The sequence below is a fragment of the Macaca fascicularis genome, chromosome 11 (genome assembly GCF_037993035.2).
Source record: "Macaca fascicularis isolate 582-1 chromosome 11, T2T-MFA8v1.1".
NCBI lineage: Eukaryota > Metazoa > Chordata > Mammalia > Primates > Cercopithecidae > Macaca > Macaca fascicularis.
In genome coordinates this window covers 127,766,578-127,789,086 of record NC_088385.1, presented here as the reverse complement: position 1 = coordinate 127,789,086, position 22,509 = coordinate 127,766,578, and the positions used below count along the sequence as shown (strand labels likewise).

The following is a 22,509-nucleotide window of genomic DNA, read 5'->3' as shown; positions in this document are numbered from 1 at the left end:
GTGGCTCATGCTTGTAATCTCAGCACTTTGGGAGGCCGAGGCAGGTGGATTGCTTGAGGCCAGGAGTTGGACACCAACTTGGGCAACATGGCAAAATCCCATCTTTACAAAACATTAGCTGGATGGTGGCATGTGCCTGTAGTCCCAACTATTCAGAAGGCTGAAGCAGGAGGATTGCTTGAGCCCAGGAGGCTGAGGCAGCTGTGAGCCATGATCACACCACTGTACCCCAGCCTGGATGACAGAATAAGACACTGTCTCAAAAAAATAAAAGTAGAGGACCTTTCCAGGCTGTAGTCAGAGAGAGAAAGGTGCCCATGGGAGAATGGTCAGAGTTGCAACACTGATGGCTTTGAAACTGGAGGAGGGAGCCATGAGCCAAGGAATGTGAGCAGCCTCTAGAACTTAGAAGAAGTGAGGAAATGGCTTCTCCCCAAGAGCTCTGGAAAGGAATGCAGGCCTCCCGACCCCAAGCTTTGAGCCAGTGAGACCAGTGTCCCACTTCTGAACTGCAGAACCGTGAGATCATACATTTGTACTTTTTATTTATTTTCTGAGATGGAGTCTCACTTTGTTGCCCAGGCTGGAGTACAGTGGTGCCATCTCAGTTCACTACAGCCTCCATCTCCCAAGTTCAAGCGATTCTTCTGCCTCAAGCCTCCCAAGTAGCTGGGATTACAAACATGAACCACCATGCCTGGCTAAGTTTTGTATTTTTAGTAGAGACGGGGTTTCACCACGTGGGTCAGGCTGGTCTCCAACTCCCAACTTCAAGTGATCTGCCCACTTCAGCCTCCCAAAGTGCTGGGATTATAGGCATGAGCCACTGCACCCGGCCCATTTGTACTTTTTAGAGCCACTACATTTGTGGTGGTTTGTTGTAGCAGAAGTAGAAAAACAATCGATCACATTCCTTAACCATCTCTACAACCCTCAAGCTCCCTGGGAGCCTCCCTCCAGCCTCGTTGGTCTTTCCAGTAATTGTGGTCTCCTGGCTTCTTGCAATGAAGTGCTGTCACTTGGAATACATGACTGGTAATGAATCCAGCTCTGTGACTGCCTCCCCTGTTGTCAGCTCTGGCCTGCAGAGGGGAGTCACCACCGACCTGCTTAGCAAGGCTTGCCTCTCTCACCGGCCTTGCTGATGGCGCCAGTGGAGGGGGACTCCTCTGATGGGCCTTCTACCTCACACAGCACGTTCATTCCAGCGTGCCCCCTTCACACTGTCTTTAGTCTTCAACTCGATCATTTCAACTCCACTGATAAGTGGGTATTACTTTTTCCAGACTTTTTCTTGAGATGGAGTCTCCTTCTGTCGCCCAGGCTGGAGTGCAGGGGGCGCGATCTCGTCTCACTGCAACCTCCACCTCCCAGGTTCAAGCAATTCTCCTGCCTTAGCCTCCTGAGTAGCTGGGATTACAGGCACCTGCCACCACACCTGGCTCATTTTTTTTTTTTTTTTGTATTTTTAGAAGAGATGGGATTTCATCATGTTGGCCAGGCTGGTCTCAAACTCCTAGCCTCAAGTGATCCGCCCGCCTTGGCCTCCCTAAGTGCTGGGATTACAGGCCTGAGCCACCACACCGGGCCTTTTCCAAGCTTCTAACAGCTAAATGAGCAGTAAGTTTGCTCCATCTCCTGGGTTTGCGGTTTGGCTGTTAAATTCCATGTCCCAGGAAAGTGCCCAAAGTCAACGAGGTATTGCATATCCAAGTTGCAGCCTTTTTTTTTTTTTTTTTTTTTTTTGGAGATGGAGTCTTGCTCTGTTGCCCAGGATGGAGTGCAATGGCGCAATCTCGGCTCACTGCAACCTCTGCCTCCCAGATTCAAGTTCCTCTGCCTCAGCCTCCCAAGCAGCTAGGACCACAGGTACACGCCACCACGTCTGGCTAATTTTTGTATTTTTTAGTAGAGATGGGTTTTTGCCATGTTGGCCAGGCTGTCCTCGAACTTCTGACCTCAGGTGATCCACCCGCCTCAGCCTCCCAAAGTGGGAGCTGGGATTATAAGCGTGAGCCACCACACTTGGCTGCACCCATTTTTAAAAAGGGAGGGCTGGGCGCGGTGGTTCACGCCTGTAACCCCAGCACTTTGGGAGGCTGAGGCGGGCGAATCACAAGGTCAGGAGATGGAGACCATCCTGGCTAACATGGTGAGACCCCGTCTCTATTAAAAATACAAAAAATTAGCCGGGCGAGGTGGCGGGCGCCTATAGTCCCAGCTACTGGGGAGGCTGAGGCAGGAGAATGGCGTGAACCCAGGAGGCGGAGCTTGCAGTGAGCTGAGATCCGGCCACTGCACTCCAGCCTGGGCGACAGAGCGAGACTCTGTCTCAAAAAATAAATAAATAAATAGTAAATAACTAAATAGAGGGAAAACCGCACACTATGTATGAGTCCTTTTGCAACCAGATATCTGACAAATGATTAGTAGCAAGAATAAACACATGGGATAATTACAAATCAATTACAACCCAGAAGAAACAGACAACGGCGATTCACAGCGGAAACCAGAACGACCAAGCGCCGTGTGAAAAGATGTGCAGTTTCTCAGGCAACCAGGGAGATGCAAGTTAAAATCACAACCATATTGAAGAACATTTGTAAAATCTGTGGGTGCCAAGGAACAGGAAGAATGCGCGTCATCGACCCTCGCGTACGCACAGAGGGGGATCCGACCACTGATCCCACGGCTGGAGGGCCATTTGGCAATATCTAGTGGAGCTGAAGAAATAAACAGCCTTAAGGCCGAGCAAGCCCACTTCGATTTAAATGCTCACAAGTTCTCACACTAGAACAAGGACACACGTGCCAGAATGTCTGCTGCATCATGGTTTATAAGAGTAAAAAGCAGGAAACTACCCCAGTATAGTTTATCCCACAGGACACCACGCAGCAGCAATCCAAATAAATGAGCTAGAACTTCACTAATGAACATGGAAAAACCAAATTGCTCATATTCAATCTTTATAAAAAGTAACTTAGTGCCGTAAAGCACATCTCAACAGATTTCAAAAAATTTAAATAATGCAGAAAATGTGCTGAGACCACAATGCAATTAAGGTATAAACCAACAACAGTAGGTATGGAGCTCCCTGTTGATGGGGTGACGAGAATGTTCTGGAACTAGATGGTGGTGATGGTTGCATAACATTATGAATGTCCTAAATGCCACTGAGTGTACACTTTAAAATGGCTAAAACTGTAAACTGCATCACAGTTTTTAAAAATCATTAACAAAAAATACTTCAGAAAACCCCATATTAATAAAATAATACTCTCTGGCCAGGCACTGTGACTCACACCTGTAATCCCAGCACTCTGGGAGGCCGAGGTGGGCAGATCACTTGACCCCAAGAGTTTGAGACCAGCCTGGGCTGGTCACATCTTTAGTAGAGATGGGGAAACCCCATCTCTACGAAAAATACAAAAAATGGCTAGGTGTGGTGGCGCCTGTAGTCCCATCTACTTGGGAGGCTGAGGTAGGAGGATCACCTGAGCCTGGGAGGTCAAAGCTGTGGTGAGCTGTGATTATACCACTACACTCCAGCCCAAGCGATGAGACCCTATCTCAAAAAACACTACTACTCTTCTAAATAATTGATAAGTCAAAATAGAAAGCACAATGGGCTTCAGAAAACTGACTAATAAGGAAAATATGACATTAAAATGTATCAGATGAAGCAAAAGCCACACTTAGAAATGTATGATTTCAGGCCAGGCGCGGTGGCCCATGCCTGGAATCCCAGCACTTTGGGAGGGTGAGGTGGGCGGATCACCTGAGGTCAGGAGTTCAAGACCAGCCTGGCTAACAGGGTGAAAGCCTGCCTCTACTAAAAATACAAAAATTAGCCAGGCATGGTGGCACATACCTGTCATCTCAGCTACTTGGGAGGCTGAGGCAGGAGAATCGCTTGATGGCTTGAAACCGGGATGTGGAGGTTGCGGTGAGCCAAGGTTGTGCCACTGCACTCCAGCCTGGCAACAGAGCGAGACTCCATCTCCAAAAAAAAAAAAAAAAGAACCAAAGGAAGGAGAATGTGTCCCAGAGGGCTAGCGGGAAGGAACAGGTGGCCTCTCAGCTACATGCAACGCAGGCCCCTGCGCCTCGAGAAGAGCTGATCTATCTCGCAGACACAGAGACGGCCGGCACAATCCGAGTGGAGTGTGGAGATGTGAAAGTTGACTAGGGTTCAGTGTCCCAACTGGGAAACGGTCCTGTCGTTATGTAAGTGAACGTCCTTGACCTTAGGAAATCCACACGGAGAAATTCATATCCAAAGGGGCATGGGCTCTAGGACAGTTCAGGCTCCGGTGCTCCTGGGGGCAGAGTCCAAATTCAGTTCCAGGCTAGGAGGAGCTTCCACGAACGGGCAGCACCGTGTCAAAGCCAAGGGTTTGTGCCGACTCTCCCTCACTGAAGGGAAGACCCCAGACCCACGACGGCACCTCGAAGCCCGCGAGTGCACAGACTGGCTCTTGGTTCAGAGCCTGGATTGCTTCATCTGACAGGGAGGACCCCAGGCCTCCGAGGCTGCGCTGCCTGGAAAGGCTCCTCGTGCGCAGGCCGGTTTCTTGGCCTGTGCTGACTTCAGCCCTCCGCCGTGCTGGGAGCAGTGTGACTCCAGTCGGCAGCCTTTGACCCTCCAGGGCCCAGACCCTTCTCAGCGGGTAGGGCAGGGGATCTGAGGGGCCTGAACTCCAAGCTGGGTGGGGACAAAGTCCTCAGCCAAGACGCCGGGTCCCCAGCCTGGGATGAATGCTGTTTGCGTTCCTCTCTCCCATCAGCTAGAGGAAGGGCCCAAAGACAAGCTCAACCCCGCGCCACATCTGTGCCAGGAGCAGGGCTGCCTCGCTGGGGGGGAGCACAGAACCTCCAAACACCCCCTCCCCACTGTTCCCCGGCTCGTGGGGACAGGCAATGACAGGCCTTCATCTGCCCCCAGGTGGAAGGGCTCAAACGCGCTGCTTCTGGAGGCGTCCTGGGTCCCCTCTGCTCTGATACCTTTGGCTTACCCCTGAGCCCAGGGCAGGCACAGGAGCAGACCCAGGAGACCCCGAGAGTGCGAGCCAGGAGCCAAGCCCCTGCGGCACTTACCTGGAGCCAGGAGGAAAGCCCAGGGGACCCAAACTTCTGCGGGCTGCGCAGGACGCCGCTGACCTCGGGAGCCCGGGAGCACGTGCTTCCCAGAAGCCACAGGTGTGCCTCGTTAGCAGAAACACAGTACCCGTGGGCCCTGCGCACGCCCCGCCCATGGGGTAAATCAGGACCTAAATTCGGTCAAGGAAGCCACTCCCATTCACCAGGGCCCTGGACCAGACCCAGGTCAGGGCAGGGTCAAGGGCAGAGCTGCCCTGCAGAGCGAGGCATCCTTCGGCTGTGGGGCATCAGTGCCTGGCACAGAAACCCCACTTGGGAGGCCGAGCTGGAAGGATCACTTGAGCCCAGGAGTTCAAGACCAGCCTGGGCAACAAAGCAAGACCCCATCTCTACAAAAAAACTTAAAAATTAGCTGGCCATGGTGGTGTGCACCTGTAGTCCCAGTTACCTGGGAGGCTGAGACAGGAGGATCACTTGAGCCTGGGAGGTTGAGGTTTTGATGAGCTGTGGTCGTGCCACTGCACTCCCGCCTGGGTGACAGAGTGAGATTCTCTTAAAAAAAAAAAAAAATTCCACCCGCAGCAGGGGCTCTGGTTTCCTGGGTGCCCCTTTGATGACAGCTCCTAAAGTCACCTGTCTCCCTCCCGTTTCCCTCCAGAGACCTCCCAGCAATGCCAGTTTGACTCTCTGCCCTGCCTGCCCGGCGGAGGGCTGTCCCCACCTCCTTTGAAATCTTTCTTTGCTCACTGTTTTCTCTTCCAGCTGCTTAGATCGACACTGGCCCAAAGGGTTAAGAGCTTAGACCTCGGCTTCAGGGGCACCTCTGCCCAGAACCAGCCCCGCAGGCCCCAGGACCAGGGCAAGCCCCCGCACTGGCCGGCCAGGGCCACCCTCGGCGCGCTAGTGAGCAAAATGGCTGCTCTTCAAGGTTCTATGTTCTCCTGCCTGGGGCTCGGGGTCTCCACAGCTTTGCCCCCCGACTCTGGCAATCTGGGGCCTTCCTTCCTCCTGCCTGGAGGCCGTCCTGCCTAGAGAACCCCTTCTAGCCCGCTGGCCCTGCCTGGCCCACCCTCCCTGCCCAGGGGTCACTCCCTGAGGCCTGCAGGACCCAGTTCCTATTCCTGAACTGCCTCCTTGGCCAACCTGGCCTCCTGCTGGAACTCGGGAACCTCCCAGGTGGCCAGGCCCCTCCCCAAGACCCCCAACACTCATAGGGTGAGGCTGTCAGAGTGGGCCTCTGTGCAGACGAGAGACCACCATGCCTCCCCGGAGCACCCAGGAGAAGGTGAGGACACAGACTGGGGGACAGGTGTGTTTATTACCCACGGTCAGTCACACGACATGAATCACCACCCCTGCCTTCAGCAGACTTTACGAAGGGCTGAGGGGCCTCCGTGGCCCAGCCCCACCGCCTGCCCAACGCCAGGACCCTGGGCCTCGTCATTCTGACCCCAGCCCTGCTCCTGACCTCTGACCTCAAGGAAAAGCCAGACCCCACCAAGGGCCTGTCCCACTGGGTCTTCATGCCGGGGCACCAGGGCCCCCGGGAGCACAACTGAGGTGTCCCTGAGTGTCACTCAGCTCCCCCCACAACCCTGCCCCCAGGAGGCCAGGGCCACTCAGGTGAGGAACATGAGGCACAGTGGTGAGGAGGCAGAAAGGCCCAGAGGCAGAGCTGCCAGTGGTCGGAGGGCCTCACTCCCTTGCGGTCTGATCCGGGTGGCAGCACTGAGCCCATCCGGCCAGTCCAGGGGGCCGGGGCCCCAGGGAGCCCCCGCCGGGCCGCCCAGTCTCTGAGCCGGGGTCAGGGTGGAGGCCCCGGCTCCCACCCCTTCCCGCAGTCCTCGGGCAGCCCGCCACGGGCTCAGCTCCGGTAGCTCCTGAGCAGGTGCCCGGCGATCACCAGCCGCTGGATTTCGCTGGTGCCCTCGTAGATCTCAGTGATACGGGCATCGCGGTAGTGCCGTTCTGCTGGCATCTCTGTCACATAGCCCATGCCGCCCAGGATCTGGATGGCCTGAGACAAGAACAGGGGCTCAGGAGGGAGAACCCGGCTTGGGGAAAGCTGGAGAAGGGGCAGCCGGCCCCCTCAGGGCTCACCGCGGACACTCACCTGGTGGCTGATGGCGGTCGCAGCCTCCGAGGCGGCCAGCTTGGCCATGGCTGCCTCCTAAACATGGGGGTACAGTCAGAGCCTTCCCTTGAGGGGACCCCCCCCAACCCCTGCTCACAGCACCTCAGCAGGGGAGGCCTGTAGAGCCTCCCCATGGGGCAGTAAACCCCAGGCCCACACCTCTAACCCACAGGGCCGAGGGGCAGAGATCCGCCCCAACCTCTCCCCTGTCCCTGGGCCCACCACATTCTGGGCCATGGCTCGGGGACCCCTGTGGGCACCTTGATGAAAGGCTTCTTGTTATCCTTCAGCATGGCAGCGCGCCAGGTCAGCAGCCGGGCACTCTCCAGGGCCAAGGCCATGTCTGCCAACTTGAACTGCAACAGCCCCACCCCACACCACAGGTCAGCAGCTGCCCCTCCAGGGACAGGAGGGAGGGGAAGGAGGACAGAGAGCAGTCAGGAGGCCACACTTCCCGCCCACTGCCCAGCCTCCAGGCCCAGTTCCTAAAACTGCCATTACCTGGATGACCTGGAGCTTGGTGAGGGGCGCCCCGAAGGCCATGCGATTCTCAGCATAGTTCGCAGCACAATCGAGGGCGGTCTGGGCAATGCCCAGGGCCTGGGAGGCGATGCCGATGCGGCCCATGTCCAGGGTTTGCTGTGGGGACTGCCCTGGTCAGTGGTCCGCCAGCCGGGGGGCGGGCCTGGCCCCAAGGTGCCACCCCCACCGCCGGGCTCACCATGGCTATCTTGAAGCCCATCCCCGGCTCCCCCAGGATGCTGTCCTTGGGGATGCGACAGTCCTCAAAGATGAGGTTGGCCGTGGATGAGCCCCGGATGCCCAGCTTGTCTTCCTTCTTCCCCAACGTGAGCCCAGGCGTTGGCATGGGGACCAGGAAGGCACTGATGCCCTGAACGGAGAGGCGGTGGTTTTCTCAGAGCTGCCCCTCAGCCACAGCCTTGCACCAGCACATCCAACACCAACCCGGTCCCCTCCCAACCTCCCTCGGAAGCTCAAGCCCTGACACCCTCTGCCAGCTTCTGGGGAAGGTGTAGACTTCAGTGGCAGCTGGGGAGGGACAGGGACAGCCCACTTGCCCTAGAGCAAAAATAGGCCCAGTCGGGCCAAGGAGAGAAGGCTCTAGAAACTGAAATGACAGCAGCCCAGGATCTGGCTGAACCCCTCTCTGGGATGCCCACCTTGTTTTGCAGGGCTCTGTCTGTGCTGGCAAAGACCACGGCAGCCGAGGCCTCCCAGGCATTGGTGATCCAGGCTTTGGTGCCATTCAGGACCCACGAGTCGCCCTCGGCCCGGGCGGTGGTGGACGCGGCTCCTGCATCGCTACCGTTTCCTGCCCACAGACTCAGGGCTCAGCGCAGGCCCCACCCCACACAACCTGAGGGCACCAGCCTCACTCTCCACACCCTCTGCTGGTGGGCATGAAACCCTATGACTCGGGCTCCAAAGATGAGGGTCCCAAAGCTCTCAGTGACGGGCCCAGAGGGCAAAGGGGGTGTGCAGGAATTGGGCATCTTAAACCAGGGGACCCGAAGGCAATTTTCCTCCCAGCGCCGTGGTGGCAAAAAAGTGCTCACCCCACCAACCACACGGGGAGCCTCCCCTCTGGCCTCTGAAGCAGTGGGCAGTTGGCCCAGCACCTTCCTCTCCTCCCCCTCTGGGCCTGTCACCCTAAGGACAGAGTGAGAGGACAGGGCAGGTACCTGGTTCGCTGAGGGCAAAGCAGCCAATTTTATCACCACTGGTGAAAGGCGTGACCCACTTCTGCTTCTGCTCCTTGGAGCCAAACTTCAAGATGGGCCCCAGGTAGAGAGACTAGGGGGAGAGCGGGGAGCGGTTGGAGGCCCCAGGCCCAGGTGCATCCTGCCCACCTGCGGGCTGCACTCAGGGCCTGTTCTCTCCAGGGCCTATCCAGTAGGACCAAGGCCTGTGACGTCTCCAGAGAGATCAGGCCTGGGAGCCGAGGCCAGAGTCTGCCCGCTCACAGGAGCCTCCCTCCACCCATGTGTCCCAGGGGCCTGGGGCGGGGGGGCTCACATTGTTGACACTCATGATGACTCCAGTGGAGGCGCAGCCGCGGCTGATCTCCTCCATGGCGATGGCGTAGGCCAGGTAATCAAGGCCGGCACCGCCAAGCTCCTCGGGCACGTCCATGGCCAGAAGCCCGAGCCCGCCCATCTTCTTCACCTGGGCACAGGGAAGGACAGCACGGCATGGGCAGCTGCTGGGGGTGAGTCCACCCTCCCCAAGCCCAAACCCTCCTGCCCCCCAGGCAGTGCCTGCAGAAATTCAGGCCATGTGACCCCAGCCATCCACAGGGGATCCCCAAGTCCAGACGCTGACGACCCATTCCCACTGAGGTCTGTATGACGGCACTACTCATTCAAGCTGTCCTGCCCCTGCCTCCACGCCTGTTTCCCGCTCCGTCCACAGCCACGGCAGCAAGCAGGCAGAAGGCACAGGATGCTTTCAGGGAACTCAGAGGTAAGGAGCAGGACAGCGTAAGCCACACTGACCTTCATCCAGCCCCCTCTGCACATCCACACACACCCTCCCTCCCCACCACAGGGCCTCTGCACATGCCGCCTCCTATCCATCAGCTGGCCATTGCCCCTCCTCTCCTGATCGCAGCTCAGGCCTCACTGCTTTGGGCTGCCACCCCCAGCCTCGCTGAGTCAAATCCTTCAGTCCCTCTCCCACAGCACCTCTGTGGCTGGAATTTCTCAGGGATGAACGTGCTTCTCTGGATTAAGGTCTTTTGCCCTCACCACGAGGGCAGAGATTGTGTACACTCTGGCTCACTGCTACATGCCCAAGGCCAGTGAGAGAATGAATGGAGGCTAAGAGCTTGGGACTCTGAATTCTGAGGAATAATAATATTAAGAGCGGGCCAGGAGCAGTGATCACACCTGTAATCCCAGCACTTTGGGAGGCCAAGGTGAGGGGATTGCTTGAGGCCAGGAGTTCAAGACCAGTCTGGGCAACATAGCAAGACCCCATCTCTACCAAAAACAAAACAATAGTATTATTACTCTCAGGTGAGTAATATGGGAAATGTGGACCACAACAGAATCTACCTAACTTCAAAAAGGAACAAGGAAAACCACTTACCTCTGGGAGAGCAGGGAGAGGGACGGGGACAGGGAGGGGAACCGTTGCTTTTCACCAGCCCTTTTATACAATTTTACTCCTGCAACCATGTTATTTCATTTTATTTTATTTTATATTTTATTTTATTTTTGTGACAGAGTCTCGTTCTGTTGCCCAGGCTGGAGTGCAATGGTGTGATCTCAGCTCACTGCAACCTCTTCCTCCCAGGTTCAAGCAATTCTCTGCCTCAGCCTCCCGAGTAGCTGGGATTACAGATGCCCAGCACCACGCCCAGCTAATTTTTGTATTTTTAGTAGAGACAGGTTTTCACTATCTTGGGTAGTCTGGTCTTGAACTCCTGAGCTTGTGATCCACCCACCTCGGCCTCCCAAAGTGCTGGGATTACAGGCTTGAGCCACCACACCTGGCCTCAACCATGTTCTTGTACTACAGTGACTTACATAAATCAGAATGTTTGCTAATATGTTCTTGTTTTTCTATAATAAATGTTACTCCTGTGAATATAAAAGTTTTACCTTCTCCTTCCCCAAAACGGTACTTACCTCAAAGGACTGTTCTGAGGCCTGACTGAGATAATATACATGAAATGTAGATAATATACCTGGCCCAGGCTGAGTTATTGGTGGACAGCATTTAGCATCAAGTGGCTGCCAAGTTCCTTTTTTTTTTTTTTTTTTTTTAGGACTGAGCGCGGTAGATTACACCTGTAATCCCAGCACCTTGTTTTTTTTTTTTTTTTTTTTTTTTTTTTTTTTTTTTTTTGAGACGGTCTCGCTTTGTCACCCAGGCTGGAGTGCAGTGGCGCGATCTCAGCTCACTGCAACCTCCACCTCCTGGGTTCAAGCAATTCTCCTGCCTCAGGCCGGGCGCGGTGGCTCAAGCCTGTAATCCCAGCACTTTGGGAGGCCGAGGCGGGTGGATCACGAGGTCAGGAGATCGAGACTATCCTGGCTAACATGGTGAAACCCCGTCTCTACTAAAAATACAAAAAAAAACTAGCCGGGCGTAGTGGCGGGCGCCTGTAGTCTCAGCTACTTGGGAGGCTGAGGCGGGAGAATGGCGTGAACCCAGGAGGCGGAGCTTGCAGTGAGCCGAGATCAGGCCACTGCACTCCAGCCTGGGAGACACAGTGAGACTCCGTCTCAAAAAAAAAATAAAAAAAATAAAAAAAATAAAAAAAATTCTCCTGCCTCAGCCTCCCAAGTAGCTGGGATTACAGGCACCCGCCACCATGCCCGGCTAGTTTTTATATTTTTGGTAGAGACTGGGTTTCACCACGTTAGCCAGGCTGTTCTCGAACTCCTGACCTCAGGTGATTCACCTGCCTCAGCCTCCCAAAGAATCTCAGCACTTTGGAAAGCCAAGATGGGTAGATCATTTGAAGCCAGGAGTTCGAGAACAGCCTGGCCAACGTGGTGAAAACCATGTCTCTACAAAAAATATAAAAATTAGCCGGGCATCGTGGCAGGCGCCTGTAATCCCAGCTACTCAGGAGGCTGAGGCAGGAGAATTGCTTGAACCTGGGAGGAAGAGGTTGCAGTGAGCTGAGAGCACGCCACTGCACTCCAGCCTAGGTGACACAGCGAGACCGTCTCAAAAAAAAAAAAAAAAAATTATTGTTTTTTAGAGACAGGGTCTCACTATGTTGCCCAAGCTGGTATCGAAATCCTGGCTCAAGTGATCCTCCTGCCTCAGCCTCCCTCATGCTATTAGAGGCACGAACCACCACACCAAGCCTGGTTCTTACTTTGATAATAACATATGGAAAAGAGGGGGCACCTAGGAGCCTGCAGCACTTCCGTGACAATCCGTGTGTCCCTCTGTAAAACTGCTTGATTCCTCCTTGAACTGTCCCCAAGGGAAACTCGCTTGTGAGACTCTAAGCACGGGGCAGGCCGTCCTCATCTCTGAGTCTCCCACGCGTACCACATGTGGGGCATAAACGTGTATGCTGAGAGGCTTGAGCTATGACCCCCGCAAGTGCACATCAAGCTCTGTGGCCCCCAGGTAGATGCTGTGCTGCAGTCAGAGGGCAGAGAAGCTGGGAAGGAGGCCAGTGTGTGGAAGGCAGCAGGACAGCAACCCCCCAAGATGTCCCCATCCCGATCCCAGGCCCCGTGAGTACGTTCCCTTCTGTGGCAACAAGGACTTTCCACACGTAAGTGAAGCATCTGGAGATGTGAGGGTTATTCTGGATGATCAGAGTAGCCCAGTGTCATCACAGGGTCTTTGTAAGGGAAAGACAGACACAGACTCAGAGAAGGAGAGGTGACGACGGAAGCAGAGCCAGGAACTCTGGCAGGAAGGAATGCAGGCAGCCTCTAGAACTGGAAAAGACAGGAGCGGATTACCCCAGAGCCTCCAGAAGGAACTCAGTCCTGCCAATGCCTTGATTTAGCACTGTGGGACCCACACTGGATTCCTGACTCAGGTTGAGTAACTGGTGAACGGCATTTATCATCAAGTGGCTGCCATGATTTTGTTTGTTTTTTCCATTTTATTTTTGATAGAGATGGGGTCTTGCTATGTTGCCCAGGCTGGTCTTGAACTGTCAGAGAATATATCTGTATTGCTTTAAGCCACAGGGTTTGTGGTCATTTGTTACAGCAGCAATAGGAAACTCATCCACAGTGACAAATGGGAACTCAGAGCTTCCAGGGAGGTATCATTTTGAGAATTACTAAAAAGATCATTCTGTGGCCACCACACACCTGGGGAAGGGGGGCCCTGCTCAGAATAGGCACCATTTCAGCAGGCAGGAAACAACTAGGGAAGGGGGAAGTCCAAGGGAGAGAGTGCTTTCTGCTGCATTTCACTGGGAAGAGGACCTGGAGACGCAGACCTGCGGTAGCACAAACGTGGCCTCTGAACAGAACACTTTTCTAGCCCACACTTCAGAGTACTTTGCCAGGCGCGGTGGCTCATGCTTGTATTCCCAGCACTTTGGGAGCTGAGGCGGGTGGATCACCTGAGGTCAGGAGTTCAAGACCAGCCTGGCCAACATGGCAAAACCCCGTCTCTACTAAAAATACAAAACATTAGCTCAGCGTAGTGGTGGATGCCTATAATCCCAGCTACTTGGGAGGCTAAGGCAGGGGAATCACTTGAATCTGGGAGGCAGACGTTGCAGTGAGCTGAGATCGCACAGTGCACTCCAGCCTGGGCAACAGAGGGAGACTGTCTCAAAAAAAAAAAGAAAAAAAGGCTGGGTGCAGTGGCTCATGCCTTTAATCCCAGCACTTTGGGAGGCCAAGGCGAGCAGATCACGAGGTCAGAAGTTCGAGACCAGCCTGGCCAACATGGTAAAACCCCATCTCTACTAAAAATACAAAAATTAGCCAGGCGTGGTGGTGGGCGCCTGTAATCCCAGCTACTTGGGAGGCTGAGGCAGGAGAATCATTTGAACCCAGAAGGCAGAGATTGCAGTGAGCCGAGATCATGCCACTGTGCTCCAGCCTGGGCAACAGAGCAAGACTCCGCCTCAAAAAAAAAAAAAACCAAAAAAAACAACTATTTTATTAAGGAACACCTCTGCTGCCGGACAATACTCTAAGTGCTAAAAATACGCAGGTCTCCAGTGACTCAGGAGGCGGATGGGGCAGGAGAATCACTTGAGCCCAGGCGTTCAAATCCAGCCTGGCCAACATGGTGATACACCTGTTTCTAAAAGAAAATTTTTTAATTAAAAAAAATTTTTTAAAGGGTGTGGTAGCTCAGGCCTGTAATCCCAGCACTTTGGGAGACAGAGGTAGGAGGATCACCTGAGTCCGGGCGTTTGAGACCAGCTTCACCAACATGGCAAGACCCCATCTCCACAAAAAGTTAATAAAAATAAAAATAAATGAGCCAGGCATGGTGGTGGACACCTGTGGTCCCAGCTACTGCAGGAGCTGAGGCATGAGGATCGCTTGAGCCCAGGAGGTCGAGGTTGCAGTGAGCCGTGTTTGTGTCACTGCACTCCAGCCTGGGTGACAGTGAGGCCCTGTCTCAAAAAAACAAAAACAAGGCCGGGCGCGGTGGCTCACGCCTGTAATCCCAGCACTTTGGGAGGCCGAGGCGGGCGGATCACAAGGTCAGGAGATCGAGACCACGGTGAAACCCCGTCTCTACTAAAAATACAAAAAATTAGCCGGGCGCGGTTGTGGACGCCTGTAGTCCCAGCTACTCGGGAGGCTGAGGCAGGAGAATGACGTGAACCCGGGAGGCGGAGCTTGCAGTGAGCCGAGATCGCGCCACTGCACTCCAGCCTGGGCGACAGAGCGAGACTCCGTCTCAAAAACAAAAACAAAAACAAAACAAAAATGAATATGCAGGTGTCCAAGACTCACGGTCAGGCCTGCGCATGAACCTTACCGAAAGCCTCTTTCTCTAGCCCGCCAGCGAGACAGAATGAGGCTAAACGAGCTCAAGCCGCCCCACCCTCCAAGAACCTTCAGATCTCCCCGGACACAGAGACACGCCCTCCTTTTCACCCCAGAGCTTGTTGGTATAAAACCCTGGAATAAATGGTGCATGAGCCAATCGCTTCGTAACTCCATCTCATCCCCAGAAACACAGTGGGAACCCAAATTCCCAGAAAGAGAGTAAAAGGATGAAACTCTCCTAGGTGCGTTCAGTTCCTCATACTCACCTAAAATGCTTGGTCACACATCCTGACAGGTAGCAAAGTGAGGATGACCCCATATTCCTCTTACAAATGAGGGAATTCACACAGAAAGGGTGTGTGGCATCAGTGGCCAGGTCTAGGCCACCAGGAGGCAAGACAGAACCCCAGCCTCCTCCTTTCTACACAGCACCGCCTCCCTCTGGCTAATGCAACACTTCTCAACGAGCTAGAATCAAAAGTTGTAAGAATTCATAATTCCCGCCCCCAAAGGACCTCACTAGCGTATACTGTCACCCTCAATTTTCACCCAGCTCCTGTCCTCCCTCCTTTCTCACCATCAGCATTTTCTTTTACAGCATCTACCAGCTGGGAGTGGTGGCTCACACCTGTAATCCCAGAACTTTGGGAGGCCCAGGCGGGCGAATCACAAAGTCAAGAGTTCGAGACCAGCCTGGCCAACATGGTGAAACCCCGTCTCTACTAAAAATACAAAAATTAGTTGGGTATGGTGGTGTGTGCCTGTAATCCCAGCTACTTGGGACGCTGAGGCAGGAGAATTGCTTGAACCCGGGAGGCAGAGGAGGCTGCAGTCAACCGAGATCACACCACTGTACTCCAGCCTGGGGACAGAGCGAGACTCCGTCACACACACAAAAAAATAATTTAAAAAATAAAGCATCTACCTCTGTCTGTGAAAGACATGGCAGTTCTGCTCACTCCCACTCTGGTGTTGAGACAGCAAATTTCAAAAGAGAGGAGCGCCGCTCTGGGGCAGCACATGAGAGCACAGCCTTCTCCACCCCATCCCAGAGCCTGGACACAGTCACCTCACCCCATTTTATCAGCGGTGACAGGGGCTGTTTCCCAGGCTTTCTCACTATGAAATTCATCTCTAGATTTCAGGCAACATACTGTGGCCAGTCACAGCAACATTCTAGAAAAAAAACTGGGGACAAATCAATAACTGTGGTAATGTGCACTCGTTAAAGGGCCTCCTGAAAAAGAGACAGGGAGACCAGCACCGAGGGAAGGAAAAAGCGGTGGCAGGAGATGGAAGAGACGAGATAGGCAAAAAGAAGAAACCCAAAATATAATTAAGCGGTGGCTCACGCCTGTAATCCCAGCACTTTGGGAGGCCAAGGCAGCCAGGTCACCTGAGGTCAGGAGTTCAAGACCAGCCTGGCCAACATGGTGGAACCCAGCCTCTACTAAAAATACAAAAATTAGCGGGGCGTGGTGGCGGGCGCCTACAGTCCCAGCTACCTGACAGGTTGAGGCAGGAGAAGAGCTTGAACCTAGGAGACAGAGGCTGCAGTGAGTCAAGATTACACCACTGCACTCCAGCCTGGGGAACAGAGTGAGACTCCATCTCAAAAAGAAAAGAAAAGAAAAGAAAAGCAGCCCAGGGAAAAAAAAAATGGGTTCGAGTTTGTCCGTCATTTCTGACCTATGTAAATTGATAGTAATTGACTAACAGCAGCCAGGCTCACCCCAGTCCCAATATTTTAGTATAATATAGCTCTGAAGGTCAGGGAGGCCTGACCTTCAGAGCTATATCAAGGGGTGGCCTCCTAGAGCCCCCTGCAATGGTCACTCTTGGTTCCTAGTGTCTGTGACCCAGCAACCCAGACCTGCACCCTGAGAAGAGGCAGCAGCACTGACGAGGCTGAGCCTGGTGGTCTCCAGACTCCCAAGAGAAACCGTAAGAAAGGGTATAAGACCCCTTTCCCAGCAGTGACAGACAAAGCAAGCCTGCAGCACCTGCTGCCTTCGTATCTGGGAAACAGTTAGTGGGTTCCTCATATAAAAACAATGTTTTAAGTCCCTTTTAAAACTCATTTTCAAGGCCGGGCGCGGTAGCTCACACCTGTAATCCCAGCACTTTGGGAGGCCGAGGCGGGCAGATTGCCTGAGCTCAGGAGTTTGAGACTAGCCTGGGCAACATGGTGAAACCCCATCTCTACCGAAATACAAAAAATTAGCCGGGCGTGGCAGCATGCTACTCAGGAGGCTGAGGCAGGAGAATTGCTTGAACCCAGGAGGTGGAGTCTGCAGTGAGCCAAGATCGCGCCACTGCACTCCAATCTGGCAACAGAGCAAGACTGTGTCTCAAAAACATGTTTAAATAAAAAATAAATTAAAATTAAAATTAAAAAAAAAAAAAGACAAGGAGAAGAGGCCAGAGAGGTCTGACTTTTCTTTTTTTTTTTTTTTTTTTTGAGACGGAGTCTTGCTTTGTCGCCCAGGCTGGAGTGCAGTGGCCGGATCTCAGCTCACTGCAAGCTCCGCCTCCCGGGTTTACGCCATTCTCCTGCCTCAGCCTCCCGAGTAGCTGGGACTACAGGCGCCCACCACCTCGCCCGGCTAGTTTTTTGTATTTTTAGTAGAGACGGGGTTTCACCATGTTCGCCGGGATGGTCTCAATCTCCTGACCTCGTGATCCGCCCGTCTCGGCCTCCCAAAGTGCTGGGATTACAGGCTTGAGCCACCGCGCCCGGCGAGAGGTCTGACTTTTCACAAAACATTAACTAAACAGCTATCTACTACTGAGTGTTAACACCAGGTGCTGGATATCTTACTAGGCCAGAGTGTACGGCAGTAACATCTTCAATGCGTAGCTGCAGACAGACTGAATGCAAATGGAAGAACACAATGGCACGGGAGGGAGTGCGCTCAGGGCAAAAAACAGTTCAAGCAGCCTTGGCGCGGTGGCTCACGCCTGTAATCCCAGCACTTCGGGAAGCCAAGGCAGGCAGATCACCTAAGGTCAGGAGTTCAAGACCAGCCTGGCCAACATGGAGAAACCCCATCTCCAATAAAAGTACAAAAACTAGGCCGGGCGCGGTGGCTCAAGCCTGTAATCCCAGCACTTTGGGAGGCCGAGACGGGCGGATCACGAGGTCAGAAGATCGAGACCATCCTGGTTAACACAGTGAAACCTCGTCTCTACTAAAAAAAATACAAAAAACTAGCCGGGCGAGGTGGCGGGCGCCTGTAGTCCCAGCTACTCGGGAGGCTGAGGCAGGAGAATGGCGTAAACCCGGGAGGCGGAGCTTGCAGTGAGCTGAGATCCGGCCACTGCACTCCAGCCTGGGCGACAGAGCGAGACTCCGTCTCAAAAAAAAAAAAAAAAAAAAAAAAAAAAAGTACAAAAACTAGCTGGGTGTGGTGGCAGCCGCCTAATCCCAGCTACTGGGGGCTGAGGCAGGGGAATCACTTGAACTCAAGATCCTGGCAGAGGGTGCAGTGAGCCGAGATTGCGTCACTGACCTCCAGCCTGGGCAACAGAGTAAGAGTCCGTCTCAAAATAAATAAATAAATAATAAGTAAATAAAAAAGAAAATAAATCAAGCAGGCTGCAGCTGATGAGCTCCATGACCTTGGGTACATTATTTACCTTGTTCACAAATCTGAGTCCATGGGGTATATAATAATAGTACCTTTGGCCGGGCATGGTGTCTCACACCTGTAATCCCAGCACCTTGGGAGGCCGAGGCAGGCAGACCACCTGAGGTCAGGAGCCTGGTCAACATGGTGAAATCCCGTCTCTACTAAAAATACAAAATTAGCTGGGCATAGTGGTACATCCCAGCTACTTGGGAGGCTGAGGCAGAAGAATCACCTGAACTCGGGAGGCGGAGGCTGCAGTGAGGCGAGGTCGCACCATTGCACTCCAGCCTGAGCCACAAGAGTGAAACTCCGTCTCAAAAAAATAAATAAATAAGAATAGTACCTTCACCTCACAGGACTGTTGTGAGGAACAGATGGGATAACCCATCTCAAGAACAGGGCCTAGCGCATGCCAAGCACCCTAAAAGCACTATTAGAATGAGCACAGTGGCTGGCACATGGCAAGCAACTGACCATCCACCACATATGACTGTTGTTCCAGAAGTTAAGTACTGGCTACTGGCCACAGGCTGGACAAGGGAAACTTCCAGAGCATTTTCTGGGTTCCAGGCCCTGCTTTGGGGTTCCTCTACCAGAGTCCAAGTGCTGCTGTCACTGCCACCACTCATCCAGGAACAGAGGCAGACCGCCATGATAGGCTGCTGAGGTTGCATTTTCACCTGAGCGGCTGGGAAGAGCTGTTCCTTATCCACCTGGGCTGCAATGGGAAACAACTCCTTCTCTGCAAAGTCCCGGCATGTCTGGAGCAACATCTGGTGTGTCTCAGGCAGTTCCACAGACTGGTAGATGGTGTGTAACTGCCGCCAGGCCCTAGGACAGAGAGCTGCCAGCAAGGGCAGAAGTGAGTGGAAGGAGGAGGCAGGAGGTCTCAAAGAATCCTAGTGACCCACTAACTCAGTGGTTCTCCACCAGGGAGGGTTGTGCCCTCCAAGGGACATCTGGCAATGTCTGGAGCCAGTTTTAGTAGTCTCACCTAGAGGAGGGGAATGCTATTGGGACCCAGTGGATAGGGGCCTGGGATCCCTGCTGAACATCCTACAAGGCAGAGGACAGCCCCCACAACAAAGAACTGTCAGCCCAAAATGTCCATGGCTGCCACTGAAAACCCCCTACTAACTGAATGCTTAGTATACTCACTAGACATTTCCATACACGACATCCTTCAGTCCTCAGTATAACACCAATAGTAATAAGACCTCAGCTCTGTGACCTTAGGCAAGGGTTTTAAACGTCACTGAGCCTTCGTTTCTATAACAAGTGGAGGAAAATAGTATTCCGCTCCTGGGAGTGCAAAGATTAAAGAAAGCCTAACTAGCACTTAATACAGTTCTCAGTAGCGTTCGTCTTGTAATTCACGCCAGGCAAAGGAAGCTCTGGCTATATGTGTCACGGCTGCTATAGCTGGAGACGTGTAAGATGGGAAAGGTACTGTATTAACCTATTAACCAGCAAGAACGAGCATTTGTGGAGCACCTGTTAGACGCCAGGCATGAAGTACTTTACATACCCTGTGATTTAATCCTCCCAACAACTCTGATATTCTCTGTGGGCATTTTACACAAGGGCCAACTGAGGCTGAGAGGGGCTGTCTTGCCCAAGGTCACAGATGCAGGTCTGGTTCAATCCCGGGCCTGGCTCCGGAAGGGCGCACCCTGAACCTCTAGTGGGGGTGAAATGAGGGGAGGGAGATATGGATGCAGCCCTGAGAACTGGGCTGGCGGCTGGGGTCAATCAGGGGGCTAGGGGTCTGCGCAGGAACCGGGGACGCCTAAAGGGCCGGGCTGGTCCGGCGCGAGGAGCAGCAGAACTGGGGCAAAGGCCGTGAACGTTCCCGGAGCGGGGCTCCGCCTGCCAGCGGCTCGGATAGAGCCGGCCACCAGGACCTCCGCCCGCTGGGCCAGGCGCGGGCCGCAGCCCCGCCGTACGGAGTCCGAGCGCACTCACCTCTGCGGACAGGGCCAGAGGCCCGGGCGAGCAGCGCGGCGGCCATGGGCGGCAAACACGGCCTCAGGCTTCACGACCTCCCGCGGCGAGCGCGCTGTTCCGGACGGCTGGGGGGCGGGACCCGCGGCAGAGGCCACGCCAGTAGGGCCTCGGGGGCGGGGCCTCCAGTGGGTCCCTCCCAAGGCAATGAACCGACGCTCGACTGCGCGCGTGGTTGGTCAGCTGGCTGTTCGTGCCCTCATTTGTTAATCAAAATGCTAACAAGACAAAGCTAAGGATAGAGCTTCGCAGAAAGGCCAGAGGTCTTTTTAAAGCATAAATAAGATAGCGATCTTCGGCTTAAAACTTTGTTGGCTTTGTCGGCGGGCCCATCCCTCCTAAAATCCAATTCTATGGCTTAAAAAGCCAAGACCTGCCTTGGCTATCAGGGCCCATGCCCACTGTTCCCTGGTTATTGTTGCTCAGCTTTACGAGGCAGCTCTTCTCTAAGACCCTTAGCTGGTTCCTGACTCGGGGCCTCTGTGATCACTGTTCCCTTTGTCTGGAATGCCCCCTCTTCATTCAGGTCTCATGGAGGCCTGCCCTGAACACACCAGGCCATTTCTCCCCCACTGGCTCTCTATCTTTCGTTCTGTTTATTCAAGGCACTTTGCATCTGAAATTATCTGCTTCCCCCACTCGCTCCAAGAAGCTCAAGGACCTTGTCTTGTGTCTTGCTGCTACCCCTCTGTTTCCACTTTAGTCCTGTCTCACTCCTGATTGGGGCAGAGCCCAGCCACACATTTGACCCCTAGTATCCTCATCAGGACGCCTTTGCCCCGCCCAAGAAACTACACTGATTTTACTTGTCCCATAAGGGTCTTCTCCTGTGCAAGTGTGATTCTGACTCCCATAGCCTCCTGGGCACCACCCACGCCTTCCCAGGAACCCAAATATCCCTCCAACTGCCTTTCTTTCCCAGCACTCAGCCAGTCAGGATATTCCCAGCATTGACCTATTTGCCAAAAATTCTGTCTCTTCCTCTTGGAGGAAAGTGGAAACCTCGGTCACTACTTCCTAGAGGAAAGCCAATCAAAAGATGCAGCAAAGTCCTTAATGTGTTACCTTTCTTTTTAAATAATGCATTTAAAAGAACGCCTCTAAATTCTCAGTACTTTAAAGTCAAATGAATGGCTCCCATTGGCAAATGCTCTAAGGGCTTCCTCACCTTTCAGTCATCCCACCTGGGCACCAGCCCTGGGTGGAAGAAACTATGAAAAAGCAGGAGAAAAGGGAGAAATGAGTGAGTTGTGTTTGTGAGCAGAGGCCAATAATTGCTTCAGTTGCCACAGAGCATCTAAATGAGACTCTTGAGAATTGTGACTGTAAATATGAATGTGAAATTTCATTTTAAAAGCATCCAAGTTTTCCAATAGAGACAGAATCAGATAGTGGTTGCAAGAGGCTAAGGTGGGAGAAGGCACCTGGCCGCAAACACAAGGAACTCAGGAACTTTCTAAGTGGGCACAATGGAAATGTCCTATATCATGATTGTGATGGGTAATAAGACTATTCATTTGTCAAAATGCATTGGTACTGTTAAGTGAGGTAAATTTTACTGTAAAGTATTCCTTATAAGCCTACTTTTACGGCCAGGCACAGTGGCTCACACCTGTAATCCCAGCACTTTGGGAGGCCGAGGCAGGTTGGTCACCTGAGGTCAGGAGTTCAAAACCAGCCTGGCCAACATGGGGAAACCCTGTCTCTACCAAAAATACAGAATTAGCCGGGTGTGGTGGCACATGCCTGTAATCCCAGCTACTTGGGATGCTGAGGCAGGAGAATAACTTGAATCCGGGAGGCAAAGGGTGCAGTAAGCCACCACTGCACTCTTTTTGCCCAGGCTGGAGTGCGATGCCACCATCGTGCCATCGCACTCCAGCCTGGGCAAAAAGAGTGAAATACCATCTCAAAAAAAAAAAAAAAAAAAGCCTACCTTTAAAATGTGCATGTAAACTTTCAATTTACAAAGCCACTCACCCTGGAAAAATACAAAGCAAAAATATTAAGCCTAAAGTCCAGTACAATTCCTCAATCACCCTAGAAGCCAGCTATACTCTAGTTAAACTACTTACAGAAGGGCCACATAATAGCCAAAGTAAGAGAAACCTGGAGGCCCCACCCGCCCCTGCTCCCCCTCAGCAACACAAGGGCCCCAACAATC

The 22,509-nt window shown here is 53.3% G+C and overlaps 1 protein-coding gene across 1 annotated transcript; it reads right to left on the bottom strand.

The window, feature by feature from the left end:
• Positions 1-6,399: 6,399 nt before the first annotated feature.
• On the bottom strand, positions 6,400-20,411 carry ACADS (acyl-CoA dehydrogenase short chain). The gene is made up of 10 exons (XM_005572416.3): positions 20,307-20,411; positions 19,022-19,185; positions 9,272-9,421; positions 8,938-9,049; positions 8,416-8,567; positions 7,956-8,126; positions 7,736-7,873; positions 7,495-7,590; positions 7,214-7,270; positions 6,400-7,117 (listed from the first exon to the last, which is right to left on the bottom strand). The coding sequence occupies exons 1-10, from the start codon at positions 20,350-20,352 to the stop codon at positions 6,965-6,967; spliced, it is 1,239 nt and encodes a 412-aa protein (XP_005572473.3). The 5' UTR covers positions 20,353-20,411; the 3' UTR covers positions 6,400-6,964.
• Between the last annotated feature and the right edge of the window lie 2,098 nt (positions 20,412-22,509).

Excerpts from the sequence above, each read along its gene's own strand:
- ACADS (XM_005572416.3), bottom strand. The coding sequence starts at position 20,352 with ATGGCCGCCGCGCTGCTCGCCCGGGCCTCTGGCCCTGTCCGCAGAG. Across the intron at positions 7,874-7,955 it reads TGGGCTTCAAGATAGCCATG|CAAACCCTGGACATGGGCCG; the intron begins GTGAGCCCGGCG and ends CAGTCCCCACAG. Across the intron at positions 7,591-7,735 it reads CCAAGCTCCAGGTCATCCAG|TTCAAGTTGGCAGACATGGC; the intron begins GTAATGGCAGTT and ends GGGCTGTTGCAG.